The sequence below is a fragment of the Myotis brandtii genome, unplaced genomic scaffold (assembly GCF_000412655.1).
Source record: "Myotis brandtii unplaced genomic scaffold, ASM41265v1 scaffold708, whole genome shotgun sequence".
Taxonomy (NCBI): domain Eukaryota; kingdom Metazoa; phylum Chordata; class Mammalia; order Chiroptera; family Vespertilionidae; genus Myotis; species Myotis brandtii.
The window spans coordinates 860,668-874,121 of NW_005370777.1; the positions used below are offsets into that span (position 1 = coordinate 860,668).

At 35.1% G+C, this 13,454-nt stretch overlaps 1 protein-coding gene and 1 pseudogene across 5 annotated transcripts in view; both read left to right on the forward strand.

The window, feature by feature from the left end:
* The window catches only part of UHRF1BP1L (UHRF1 binding protein 1-like), a 79,338-nt gene that overhangs the window by 33,259 nt on the left and 32,625 nt on the right, over positions 1-13,454 (forward strand). For 4 of the 5 annotated variants that reach the window (XM_014530035.1, XM_014530037.1, XM_014530038.1 and 1 more), the window contains exons 2-10: positions 795-801; positions 1,970-2,143; positions 3,507-3,545; positions 4,540-4,631; positions 6,235-6,424; positions 6,972-7,112; positions 8,203-8,373; positions 9,129-9,309; positions 12,854-12,937. In XM_014530035.1, coding sequence (XP_014385521.1) covers positions 795-801; positions 1,970-2,143; positions 3,507-3,545; positions 4,540-4,631; positions 6,235-6,424; positions 6,972-7,112; positions 8,203-8,373; positions 9,129-9,309; positions 12,854-12,937 — 1,079 coding nt within the window. The remainder of the gene's footprint in view (positions 1-794; positions 802-1,969; positions 2,144-3,506; positions 3,546-4,539; positions 4,632-6,234; positions 6,425-6,971; positions 7,113-8,202; positions 8,374-9,128; positions 9,310-12,853; positions 12,938-13,454) is intronic. The other variant, XM_014530036.1, reaches the window with a different exon arrangement.
* LOC102248208 lies at positions 9,459-10,305 on the forward strand (annotated as a pseudogene).

Genomic DNA, 13,454 nt, shown 5'->3' on the forward strand with positions numbered 1-13,454 from the left:
GGGGGAGCTCTGCTCAGCCACAAGCCAGGCTGATGGCTGCCAGTACAGCGGTGGTGGCAGGAGCCTCTCCTGCCTCCTCAGCAGCACTAAGGATGTTCGACTGCAGCTAGGTCTGCTCCCCGCTGGCAAGTGGACATCCCCCGAGGGCTGCCAGGCTGCCAGAGGGATGTCTGATTGCCAGCTTAGGCCCAATCTCCCGGGGAGCAGGCCTAAGCCAGCAGGTGGTCATCCCCTGAGGGGTCCCAGACTGCAAGAGGGCACAGGCTGGGCTGAGGGACCCCTCCCCCCCGAGTGCACAAATTTTTGTGCACCGGGCCTCTAGTCTGTATAATAAAACCCTAATATGCAAAATGACCGAATGGCAGAACGACTGGTTGCTATCACGTGCACTGACCACCTGGGGGCAGACACTCAGCACAGGAGCTGCCCCCTGGTGGTCAGTGCACTCCCACGGGGAGCGCCACTCAGCCAGGGAGCGCCACTCAGCCAGAAGCCAGGCTCATGGCTGGCAAGCTCAGCAGTGGTGGCTGGAGCCTCTCCCGCTCCTCTGTAGGTGGGCGGTAAGGAGCAAGGGGTCCCATATTGCGAGAGCCCTGGACTGTAAGAGGGATATTTGACTACCGGCTTCTAAGCTGGCAGGCAGACATCCCCTGAGGGGTCCTGGACTGCGAGATGGCGCAGGCCGGGCTGAGGGACCCTTCCCCGCCGCCCCAGTGCAGGAATGTCATGCACTGGGCCTCTAGTGTGTACTATAATTTATCCCTAGAATGATCTGGGTCAGTTTCTAAAGCTGGGAAGCACTGGATGATTTTAAAAGGAGTGCCAGCCCTGGCCGGGAAGCTCAGTTGGTTAGAGTGTGGCCCTGAAACGCCAAACTTTATGTAACTTATAAAGTGATCACCCTGTCAGGGTGATCCCCACTCAGGGCATATAAGAATTAACCAACTAATGCATAAAGAAGTGGAACAACAAATTGACGTTTTTTTCTTTTCCTCCTTCCCTAAAATTAATCAATCAATAAAAATAGAAGGAGTGCTAACGTGGACTTACTTGTACTCACTTGCCCTGAGCACTAGTGCTGGGGCAGTAGCTCCAAATGCACCAGGGACATTGTAGCTTTCTCCCCCACCTACAGAAGTGCTGGCAGAGCCCATTGTTTCTTTGCTGAGCCCTCCCCCCACAGAGCCAGCAGAGGGGAGCCATATTTGAGTTTCCATTAATCTGACTAACACTGTTTCCCCCACCCCATCCAACTTGCTGGCCCACCCAAGCTGTTTCCAGTGGATTTTCCATACAAACGGCCTGTCTTGTAAATTACAGCATAGGGAATATAATCAATTTTTTAATAACTATGTATGGTGTCAGATGGGTACTAGATTTATCAGGGTGATCACTTTGTAAGTTATATAAATGTCTAGTCACTGGGTTGCACATCTGCAACTAATATAATATTGTATATCAACTGTAATTGAAAATGAAAAATTATTTAAAAAATAAATTAGAAAAAAAGAAAAGGAATGGTGGTAATTACTGCTGTTGTTCCTACTTCTAAAGGGTCTCATTTTTCCTAACCTTCCTTGTAGGTTGGTTAGTAGAATAGGAATATCCCCTCTTGTGATGTAGTGTATAGCAAAGTGAACAAAATGTGATATGCACTGCCTTTCATAGTGCCTGGGAAACAGTGGATACTCAGTAAATACTCATAAATTTGCAAGACCGTGAGAACCAGAGCTTGATTACATATGGGAATATGATTTAAATGTATGACAAGAATACTAGGTTTTCTGTAATAGAGCTACGGACAACAGAGATGAAAACAAAAAATAAAACCATGTTGAAAAATATGGATTAAAGTAGAGACTGTCACACAGTTTTGGGTTTCTTAGTGCTGCTATTACATTTTTAGTGCTCTGTATATTTGCAAGAATGACTCTACCATAACTGATGCTAAAATAAATGTCAATATATACTCTCTTTCAGATTTACTAAAAATTTATCTCCTGACAAGATAAATTTAAGTACTCTTAAAGGAGAAGGTGAACTGAAGAATTTGGAGTTGGATGAAGAGGTGCTCCAGAATATGTTGGATTTGCCAACATGGCTTGCTATCAACAAAGTTTTTTGTAATAAGGCATCTATTAGGGTGAGATTTTGATATGTGTGAAAAGCATTTTCTGTTTTTTATTTTTTATTTCATCTCTATATTTTAAAATAAATACTTTGTTTTAGATAATTCTATAAAGAAGCATTTTTATTAACATAATTTAAAAAGACAAATACCTTTGTCTAAATCAGGGGTGGGGAACTTTTTTCTGCCAAGGGCCATTTACATATTTATAACATTATTTGAGGGTCATACAAAATGATCAAAAATTAGCCTGCTATATTTGGTCAAACATTTAGTTAACTCACCCCTAATGCCTTGGCAGGGCCAGACCAAATGATTTTGCGTGCCTTACTACACAGCCCGCCGGCGGGATGTTCCCCACGCCCCAGTCTAAATAATTACATGAATATGTGCCTTATGAATTTAGTCATATACTAATATATTAATTACTAAATTATAGATTCTAATTTTTAAAACATTTAATATTTAAATAAAATTATTGGGAATTTATTAGTAAAATATTCAAAGTTTTTATAGGATTTGTCAAATGTGACAGTTTAAATTTGTGATAAGTAAACACTTTATTTTAAATGAAGACATGAGGACTGATAAATTATCTTAATCTGTATATTTTTATTTGAAGTTTAATCTCTTCTCATTTGTTTCTTATTTTGAGGATTTTAAAGTTGTCTTTTGTTATTATTACTACTAATTAAAACTTATTTCTACTTACTTTGACACTAATGTCATATCACTTCTTGATCTTAAAGACTAGACCTAATTTTAAAGTCTGCCCAGTGGAAATAGTGAATGCTAATTTGTTTCATAAAATTAAAATTGGGCACCAAAGAGAAGATTGTAGGAAAAAAGATAATCTCCTTTAATTTTTTCTTTTAACCTCCTTAAACACAAATATCTCCAATGACATGGTATTTTAGTGCAGGTTATGTTTGAATAATATTTATTTGACATTGCCTACATTTTATAGCAATGGCCTCACTTCTGTATTTATCTTGAATATCTTTAAAAAGATTGGTCAGAATTGTAGAATATAAAAAATTGTTAAGTGAACAAAACACTGATTATGCTTTCTGGGAAGTCTTAACTAAATTATGAAATTAAAATGTGTTTTAAGGGCTGGGAAAAGAAGATATTTAAGGCAACCTAAAATTTTTATTTAAAATGATGACCAAACATATGAGTAGTCTTTTATGTAATATAGGCACATCTAATTTTAAGAGTATGAATGAATTGCTCATTTTATTATTTTGCAATTTAAGGAAGAAGTCATCTGATACAATTTGATATATCTGTCACTATATTAAGAAAGAACTGTGTTGGTTACTGTTTTACATCTTTTTAATGATTCATTTTAAAGAAAGAAACTTCTTTTTTTCAGATCCCATGGACAAAACTGAAAACACATCCCATCTGTTTGGTGAGTTCTGAATTGCTTCAGAAATAAACATTTATCTAAGCATCTAACTTTTAATATTAACACACTCTAGGATTAGAAATTGCACTTGTATAAAATATGATTTTCTCAGCAGTATATGACTACTACTTACTGTTTTTTTGTTATACTCCTATAAAACACACAATTTTCCCACCATATAGTAAATGCCTTGAGAAAGGACTGAATACATTGTTTTCTGTTTTGATACTAGTCTCTTTAGGCCTTTAGAGAGGCACTTAAAATGACTCTTTTCACTTAATGTTTACTTAGCTCATAAAGAAATGAAAGAGGATATAGTCTTAAATCTATACTAATAATAGAGGAATATGCAAATTATCTGGGATGCTGTCATGTCACGACCGCTCAGCAGGCGGCATGCACAGCAGGAGTGGGTGGGCAGGGACTGCTATCACCAGGAGGGCCTCTGCGAGGTCCAGCCTGGCCCGGGGGCGGCCTCCAGTGGAGGCGTGCGGAGGCCTGCCCAGTGCTAACATGACGCTGCCTGTGCGTCCCTGCCCAGTGCTAACATGACACTGCCTGCCTGTGTCCCCCACTGGGGACGTGGTATGTCCCCACCCAGCGCTGACATGACGCTGCGGGGGGGGGGGGGGGGGGGGGGGGGGGGGGTGAGGTGTGCGGTCGGCTGGCTCTGGGTCTTGCTCAGTGGGGGTGGGGCTGGCGGGTCTGGGTCTCAAGTGATTTCTCGGTGTGCACAGGTGTGCGGGGACTTGACTCTGGGTCCTGCGGCGTGCCCCAGACTCTGACAGGAGGGAGATTTTCTTATGCATTTTACTAATTTTCTTTCATCTCTGACACTTCTATTTATAGAGAAAGGGCAAATAGCAATATTAAAATATTTCCTCTAATTAATTCCCTTTTAATGTGTACAAATTACATGCACCGGGCCACTAGTATTTTTATAATATACATAAAATAAAATATCTAATTGCTTACAGTTTTAATGCATTTTTATTAGTCCTTAGATAAAGTAATAATGGAAATGAGTACATGTGAAGAACCTCGAAATCCTAATGGCCCATCACCAATTGCAACTGCTTCAGGACAGAGGTAAGCTATTTCCATTAATCTGTATGACTGGCAAAGGGAATTCTTTCCTAGAGTCATCTATTTTTTTTCCTTGTTGATTTATTGTTCCATTGGTTGAATCATTGGTTGATTTATGCATTCATTGTTTTGTGTTTTTTTTTTCCTTTATTTTTACCGATAGTCATCTCTATTTTTTGTAGTAAGGGAACATAAAATAAAATCCACTAACCTCAGACAGTCTCTATTTCAGGCACCTTTTCCAACGCACATTGTACAGTTTTAGTATATACATTACAAAAGTAGCAGAATTGATTTTAGCCTCTTTTATTCATCTTGTTTTTCTTGATATTTAAATAGTAACGATCAACCAAAGGCAGAGCAGTAGCAGAAAATGAAAGCAGCACAGCTTAGGCATTCTATAAATCAGATGGATATCATTTATTCTATGCATCAAAGGAGCTTTTATGATTCTTAAGAGTTAAATTGATGCCTAAAAAATTTTAGACCTTTTGGATTATTATAAAATTTATTAAGTAAAGAATGCTCGCAAATTGGATTTTGATAGATAAAAGCCTATGATTTTGAGACTTCGTTTTATCAGAAAAGTTTTCATTTTACTCATTGGTTTTCAGTTGAGGCCAATTTTGCTCCCAGGGGACATTTGAAGTTTATAGTCTGAAGTTCCAGATCTGGATGAAGACATAGATTTAGGAATAATGGTCATATTGATTGATGATCATAGAAATAATATACTAGTTGGGCAAACTTTTACCTTCCCTCCTGCCAAAATATATTGATAGTTTATATTCTAGTTACTAGAGGCCTGATGCACGAAATTCGTGCCGCCGCAGCTTCTACCTTCTGGCATTGTCTGGTCTAATTAGCATATTATGCTTTTATTATTATAGATACTGTACTACTTATCATTATTATCTGTGCCTTTGCTTATGCTTTCTCCATTCCAGGGTTTTCCTTCCTTCCTATTTCTCCCTTCGGAAACTTCATCTTTTTTTCCTGGATATATATCTTCCTAGTTATACGCAATTTCTTCCTCTACCAAATGTACTGATGATGCCCCTTTTAAAAAACAATTACAGATTGCCTCATGTTTTAGTTACTAGGGTGTTTTATTTCCTCCCCAAGTAACTTATGAGCCCTATAATGCCATAACTATATTTTAGTTTTCCTTATGTCACAGTGTTGTTCATATAGTAGATGTTCAATAAGTATTTGCTGAATTGAATTAGAGAATGTAAACTTTTTTAACCTTATTCCGAAATGATGAAATTATATTTCACTGGTTCCTTCATCCTTCTTTGTGTCAAGAATTCAGCTCTCTTATTTGTTATAGATGCCTGCTGTCTGGACTGATAATTTTTGAGATACTGATATTAATAATTTAATTTAGGAAATAACCTCCAATTTAAAAAGGATTTTTATCATTTTGAGAAGAGCATTTTTATAACTTACATGTGACCAGGCTAGGCTATTGTTTTAACAAAAATTTGTTCTTTTAAGCCAAAATGAATAAATATTATGATAGTTTGTGTACATGTTTGAGAATATTAACAGATAACTTTTTAAATGATTTTTTGGCTTTAGCACATTATATTTTGTTTTCCAGTGAATACAGCTTTGCTGAAAAAGTAGTTGAGGGAATCACTGTTTCTGTAAATTCTATTGTCATCCGCATTGGAGCAAAAGCCTTCAATGCATCCTTTGAACTTTCCCAGCTGCGGATCTATAGCGTAAATGCAAACTGGGAGCATGGAGATTTAAGATTTACTCGTATCCAAGATCCACAGAGAGGAGAGGTAAAGTTTTTTTTGTTGTTGTTGGCTTAAAAATTATTTTAGTCACTGATAAATAAAAGAGGATGTTTAAAATAATTACTTCTTATGGTAACTTAGATTCACTTACTACTGGATTTGCTTTTTAACTATATCTCTGTTTTAATCTTACTCATTATTAAATATGCATATTTTAATATCTTTATTGTAATCTTTCAAATCAGAGCTAATCTATTTTAACTTCTCAGCTACTCAGAATTGAAGTTTACATTTACCAAACTAAAATATGTCATTTAAATTCTTGGTCCCATGATTCAAATGATCTTTGTACTTTATAGTAAAATTAAATTACTTAGAATAAAAATATTAACAGCTTTACAGATGAGGACTATAATTATGAAGATGTGTTACTGAATTTGCTGGAAGTATACAATTTCAAAAAATAAAATCATAGTGACTATCTAGAATGTCATGAAAATTAGTGAAGATACATTTCTATTTCTTTTTTTTTTATCTACATTTTTCGCATTCTGTTTTGTATAAGTGAAGCCAATCTCTGTGTTCTCTTTAGGTTTTGACATTTAAAGAAATAAATTGGCAGATGATTCGAATAGAGGCAGATGCTACCCAAAGTTCACATCTTGAAATTATGTGCGCTCCTGTTCGATTAATAACCAACCAATCAAAAATCAGAGTTACACTTAAAAGAAGAGTAAGTTAACAGGGTTTCCTTTGTGATTCATGTGATAACTATTAGAATTGACGGGAAATTTAAAATAATTTTTAAGCAAAATATTGGCATATTAAAAGAATGCAAAATAAAATATAGTGCCTAAACCAGCCGTGGGCAAACTACGGCCTGCGGGCCGGATCCGGCCCGTTTGAAATGAATAAAACTAAAAAAAAAAAAAGACCGTACCCTTTTATGTAATGATGTTTACTTTGAATTTATATTAGTTCACACAAACACTCCATCCATGCTTTTGTTCCAGCCCTCCGGTCCAGTTTAAGAACCCATTGTGGCCCTTGAGTCAAAAAGTTTGCCCACCCCTGGCCTAAACCATATAATAACATTTTTCAGTCCTCTGGATTTAATACTTAGATTTTTGTTTCTTATGATTGAATAGATTTCTCAGTTGCCAAATAACTGTTGAGCATTAATAGTTTTAACATTTTATTTCTCCTGTTGAATCGCTCAAGAGTAAGTAAACAGTAACCAAAACTACTAGCTTTTGAAGGTTATTAAGATATTGACTGGTAACTAAGATAAATAGGGAAGATAGGTACTAAAGGATGTAAGTAGTTGAAAGTCCACTATGGGTTATGATGAAATCTAATGACAGAGTAATGACTTATTTTAACCATGGCTTAAAGTCTCAATAACATGTTTTGTATCACCGGACATAAATTACTATACTAAGTTAAGTTGGAAAAGAATTTTTTTAGAATATGTGGTTAAAACAGCATTTTAGTTTTTAATGAATTTTAATGCCCCTTTTTATACTAGAATTAAAATGAACATAGGTAATTAAATGATTTATTACCTTTAAATGCAAAATTAAATTATTTAGGTACTCGTACCTATATAGCTTTTACCTATTTACATACAGGAATTTGTCAGTCTTTTTTTACCACTGTATTGCTAATACTAAGAAATATTCTTTCCATACTTTGGAACTCATTAAATATTTGATGAATAACGGAGGATCCATATTTCTATTCAAAAATTAAATTAAAAAATAAAAGTACATTATAAGTTCTATTTCTTGGCTTCATTTTATGAATCAATTTTTTTTTGACAGTTAAAGGACTGCAACGTCATTGCAACAAAGTTAGTTCTAATATTGGATGACTTGTTATGGGTTTTAACGGATTCTCAGTTGAAGGCTATGGTACAATATGCAAAATCTCTTAGTGAAGCAATAGAAAAATCAACAGACCAAAGGAAGAGTATGGCTTCTGAACCTACACAGGTATGCTACTAAGTTAACAGGAACAAAAACTCTACTTTACCTGTAAATGGTTTAAAAATCAGAATGGTTAGTTGTTTTGTTTATGTGAAATAGATTATAATAGAGAAAGAGGAAGGGAGAGAAAGAGAAACATTGATGTGAGAGAGAAACATCCATTGGTGTTTCACGTACAGTTCTAAGGCTAATATATCATCAGAATATGTATGCAGAATTGTTTTAGGCTATTAGAGGTACACATGTATCTATACACTTCACTATTCTGTGTTTTTTTTCTTGGGGGAGAAAGGACTTTGAACTTAAAATCTCTTATGTCTCTTCTGCTTTCTAGCTTCTTTATATATCCAAGTTCAAAGACACACCACATCTTATAAGAGGCACTAGAGCACTTACACAAGTGCTTTTACAAAGAAATGATTAATTTCTACAGGATATATAATAGTGTATACAGTTGATATATACAGGGCTCACATTTCTTTTCTCTTTAATAGATAGAACTAATAATAGTCAAATAAATAAACTGCCTTTCGTAGTTAATAAGTATGTTTTCTAAGACAAGAAAGGCTACAAATATGTGAATATAACTATTCAAATATTTACCAAAACATACTGGGTTCATATTCAAATTGTGTATAGTTGATACAAAAGAAAATGTATTAGCTTATTTTTCATCGCTATTCCTAAGAATATTTATGTTTTCTTGTGTGGGAATTACAAGTGTTTAACCTGCAGTGCTAAGGCAGTATTGAACCTTTTAGAGCTCCACAGCAGCCCCATCTACGCAGCAAGTGAAGTCACCCCAGGCTTCAAATGCTCCTGATCTAAATGATGCAATCGTGAAACTGTTCAATGACTTCGATGTCAAAGAAACTTCCCATCATTTAGTGATTTCTCATCTAGACCTACACATATGTGATGATATTCATGCTAAAGAAAAAGGTAACTAAAGCTGCTTATTTTAAACTATTTTGGTTTTCCTAGAATTTACTATAAAAATGGATTGTTTATCATGTTTATTTTGTAGTATGTACATAAGATAACTGGTCATAACTTTATCATTCATAAGAGATACATGCATGAAAGGTGTAATGCTAAACATTATAGATTGCAGTACATTGAACTCCATAGAAACACACTCAGGCAAGTGGGAGTTGGCGGGCACTGGGTGACTGTGCTTGCTGAGGAAAAGGAGATCCTAAGACGCTGAGAGGCAAAATGTCATCATATGCTTTCTTTGTGCAAACTTGCCAGGAGGAGCACAAGGAGAAACCTCCAGGTGCTTCAGTCAACTTCTCAAGAGTTTTCTAAGAAGTGCTCAGAGAGGTAGAAGACCATGTCTGCTAAAGAGAAAGGAAAATTTGCAGACATGGCAAAGGTGGACAAGGCCTGTTAAATGAAAGAGAAATGAAAACTTACAGCCCTCCTAAAGGGGAAACAAAAGAAGTTCAAGGATCTCAATGCACCCAAGAGGCCACCTTCTTCAGCTTTTTTCTTGTTTTGTTCTGAGTATCACCCAAAAATCAAAGTAAAATGAGCATTCTGGCCTATCCATTGGTGATGCTGCAAAAAAGCTGGGAGAGATATGGAATCACACTGCTGCAGATGACAGCCTGATGAAAAGAAGGCTGCTAAGCTGAAGGAGAAATATGGAAAGGAGATTGCTGCATACCCAGCTATGGGGAGAGCCTGATGTGGCATAGAAGGGTGTCATCACGGCTGAAAAAAGTAAGAAAAAGAAGGAAGAGGAGGGAGGTAGAGGATGATGATCAGGAGAAAGAAGGAGAAGAAGAAGAAGTTGATGAATAAGTTGGTTCTAGCACAGATTTTTTTTCTTGTCTATAAAGTAGTTAACTGCCCTGTACACAACTCACTCATTTTAGAGAAAAAAAAAATTGAAATGTAAGGTTGAGTAAGATTTGTTTTAAAACTGTACAGAGTCTTTTTTTTTATATAGTTAACATACTCCTGAATGTGACGTTAGATAGCCCTGTCTTGGTGGTATTTTCAGTAGCCACTAACCTTGCCTGCTATACAGTATGGGGGTTGTAAATTAGCATGGACATTTAAAGCAGGTTCTTGGTGCACAGCACAACTTAGTTTATGTGGGGATGGTAGTATTTTCATCTTCAGTTGTCTCTGATGCCGCTAATACAAAATAATGGTTGTTTTGTAACTGAATGTCACTCTGTAATTGAAAAAAGAGTTGCAGCTGTTTTGTTGACATTCTGTATGCCTCTAAGTAAATACAATATTTTAATTAAAAAATAAACAAACATTACATATTGGTATGAAGTGTTATTTTGCTTTAGTATTTAGTACTTCAGCATAATTGTTAGCTATCAATGCTAATAAAATTAAGTTTAAATAAAATGAAAGACTTAGTAGATGACATCCTTGGAGGAGGATGAAATATTAGACTTACCTGTGAATTAACTTTTTTATAATTTTGAATTGTCCATAAATTAAATTATTGTCCATACTCAACATATAATTTGCACATGTGTTGTCAGCTTGGTGGTTTATATTTTTCTGACCCCCATGTGCATGTAAATACAATTGTGTGATGTTTAATACTTCTTGTGTCTCTTCCAATATTCTAGATTTAGTTAGGAAGCTAAATTTCAGTTAAGAAGGTTTTTTCCCCCTTTTTAGCTTTTGTTTCTTTTATTTTTTCTTATTTAGTAGACACATGTTCTTGGTCACTTTGAAAAACTGTGGTTCCCTAATCTAGATTCTGGGGCATTTCTCTGTCAGAGTGTGTCCCTGGCCCATAGTGTTGAAAGGGTTCAGCAGGTAGTCCTATCTCTTGGACAGTGGTTCTCAAAACTTTGTCAAGCATGAGAATCAAGCTGAGGATTTTTTAAAAATGGGGATATCTGACCTGTGTCCCTCAGACCTGAATCAGATGATAGCTATGACAATTGCTGCTCTGGATTTTTAAGGCTATGAGAGTGAATATTCAGACTGATACTGGCTACTTAGCAGTAGAAAACATCTTGCCTTCATCATATATAATATGATCAAAGGGTGGAGCATAAAAGGTGAGGGATATTTGGAATTTGGAGAAGGTTTGTTGTCTGTCCTTTGTGTCATTTGGCATAGTTGGTATCTTCTGTTTTAGTGATTTGGAAGGAAAATCCAAAAAATTAAAACAAACTAAAATAACAAAAAGAGGGGTCAAAGTTAAATAATAAGCAAAAGAACAGAGAAAAGTGTTTTCTAAGCTCTTTCATTCCTTACTTTATATATTCCCTCAGAGAATAAGCTGAATGACGTTACTAAATGGAAAGCCCCTCTACCAAAACACAGTATTTCTGTTGTACAGATGTGTAATTAGTTCTCTGCTATTCTAAAATCCAGAAAGTTCTGAAATGTTTCTTCTTAGGTTTGTGAAAAACTTGCTCGAAAAACTACTTAAACACATTGCTATTTATCATCTTTATTTTATTCACTTAGTGTAAATATTTGAGTTTTGCTGCATAATTACTATTTTTTATTACTTGGTGCTGCCTTCGAATCTGCTTAGAATATGATGTGCCTTGCATATATAGATACCATATTACTTTCATAAAATATTAAAAAAACAACAACTGAATTCTGAAATATTTGGCCAGGAGTTTTAAATGAGTGGTTATAAGTCTGTACAGTGGGGCCTTGACTTACGAGTTTAATTCGTTCCGCAACTGAGCTCGTTAACTCAAATTACTCTATCAATTCAATGCAAAAAATCCGCCGAGAGACAGCTGGTATCTCAAAAAACTCGTTAGTTGGGACACTCGTAAGTCAAGGCCCCACTGTACTAGAAATTCTGCTAGTTGAAATAAATTAGAGTTATCAAATGAATGTAGAGAGTGTGTACATAGCTTTTGTCTTAATTTGTATTTGATTTGTCCATGCTATTTTAAAATTTGATTTTTATGTTGGAGTTACACTAACTTAGGTACTTCTGACCTTAATTTAGCTATGTGATCTTAGACAGCTTACCCAACCTAATAGACTCAGTTTCCTCTTCAGGAAGAGAAAAGATGATATAGTGTAGTAGTAAATATTTTCTGGGTTCAAAACCAACTCTACACTTATTGGCTGTATGACATTGGCCTATTTTACTTAACTTCTTTGTGTCTTAATTTCTTTATTTAGAAAATGGGCATACTACTAATAATAGTACCTATCTTATAGGGTTGTTATGAATAGCAAATGAGTAAGTATACCTAAAGTATTTAAAACAATGCTTGACATGTGGTTAGGGCTATAAATATAAAAGTAGATTGCATCCTCATTTTTAATCCTAGTACCTTGCAAGTGATTGAGGCTTAATACTTATTAGATTGAATTGCATTTCCTAAAATCCTTAACGTATTATTCATGATAACAGAGAGACAGTTATTACTGCTTGTACTGTAGGTGTGGTAAATTAAGTGTTTCTGATATTTGCTTAATATTCTTTTCACTTTCTCTCAAATCCATTTTTTTCTTTTCCCAGAGTCAAATAGACGTATTACTGGAGGGGCTATGCAACTGTCTTTTACAAAATTGACTATAGATTATTATCCGTATCACAAAGCAGGTATGTATAACAAATTCTTTAAATGACATAAATCTTGCATTATATTATAAAACCAATTTATTTTATTTTGATGTAATTTTGTTTTTTTATTTCAAGAAAAAATGATTTTAAATAGAATGTTATATGCAATAAACCTTAATATTTCAAGAAAAACGATCTTAAATATAATAATGTTTTATGCAATAAACACCAATTATTCAAGAAAAACGATCTTACATATAATAATATTACATGCAGTATACATTAATATTTCAAGAATAAAAGGATTTTAAGTATAATATTACCAAAACTGTACTAACATAGTATGATATCACGAAAGTTGTAGGAAATATTAAAAATCTGCAAATAACAGGATTACTTTTATTATATTCTAGAACATTTTTTCCCTCTAACTCTATTTTCTTTTTGGTAGGAATATTTTTTAATTTTTAATTTTTTTCTTTTTTCTTTATTGATTAAGGTATTACATATGTGTCCTTATACCTCCATTGCCCCCCACCCCCCTACTCATGCCCTC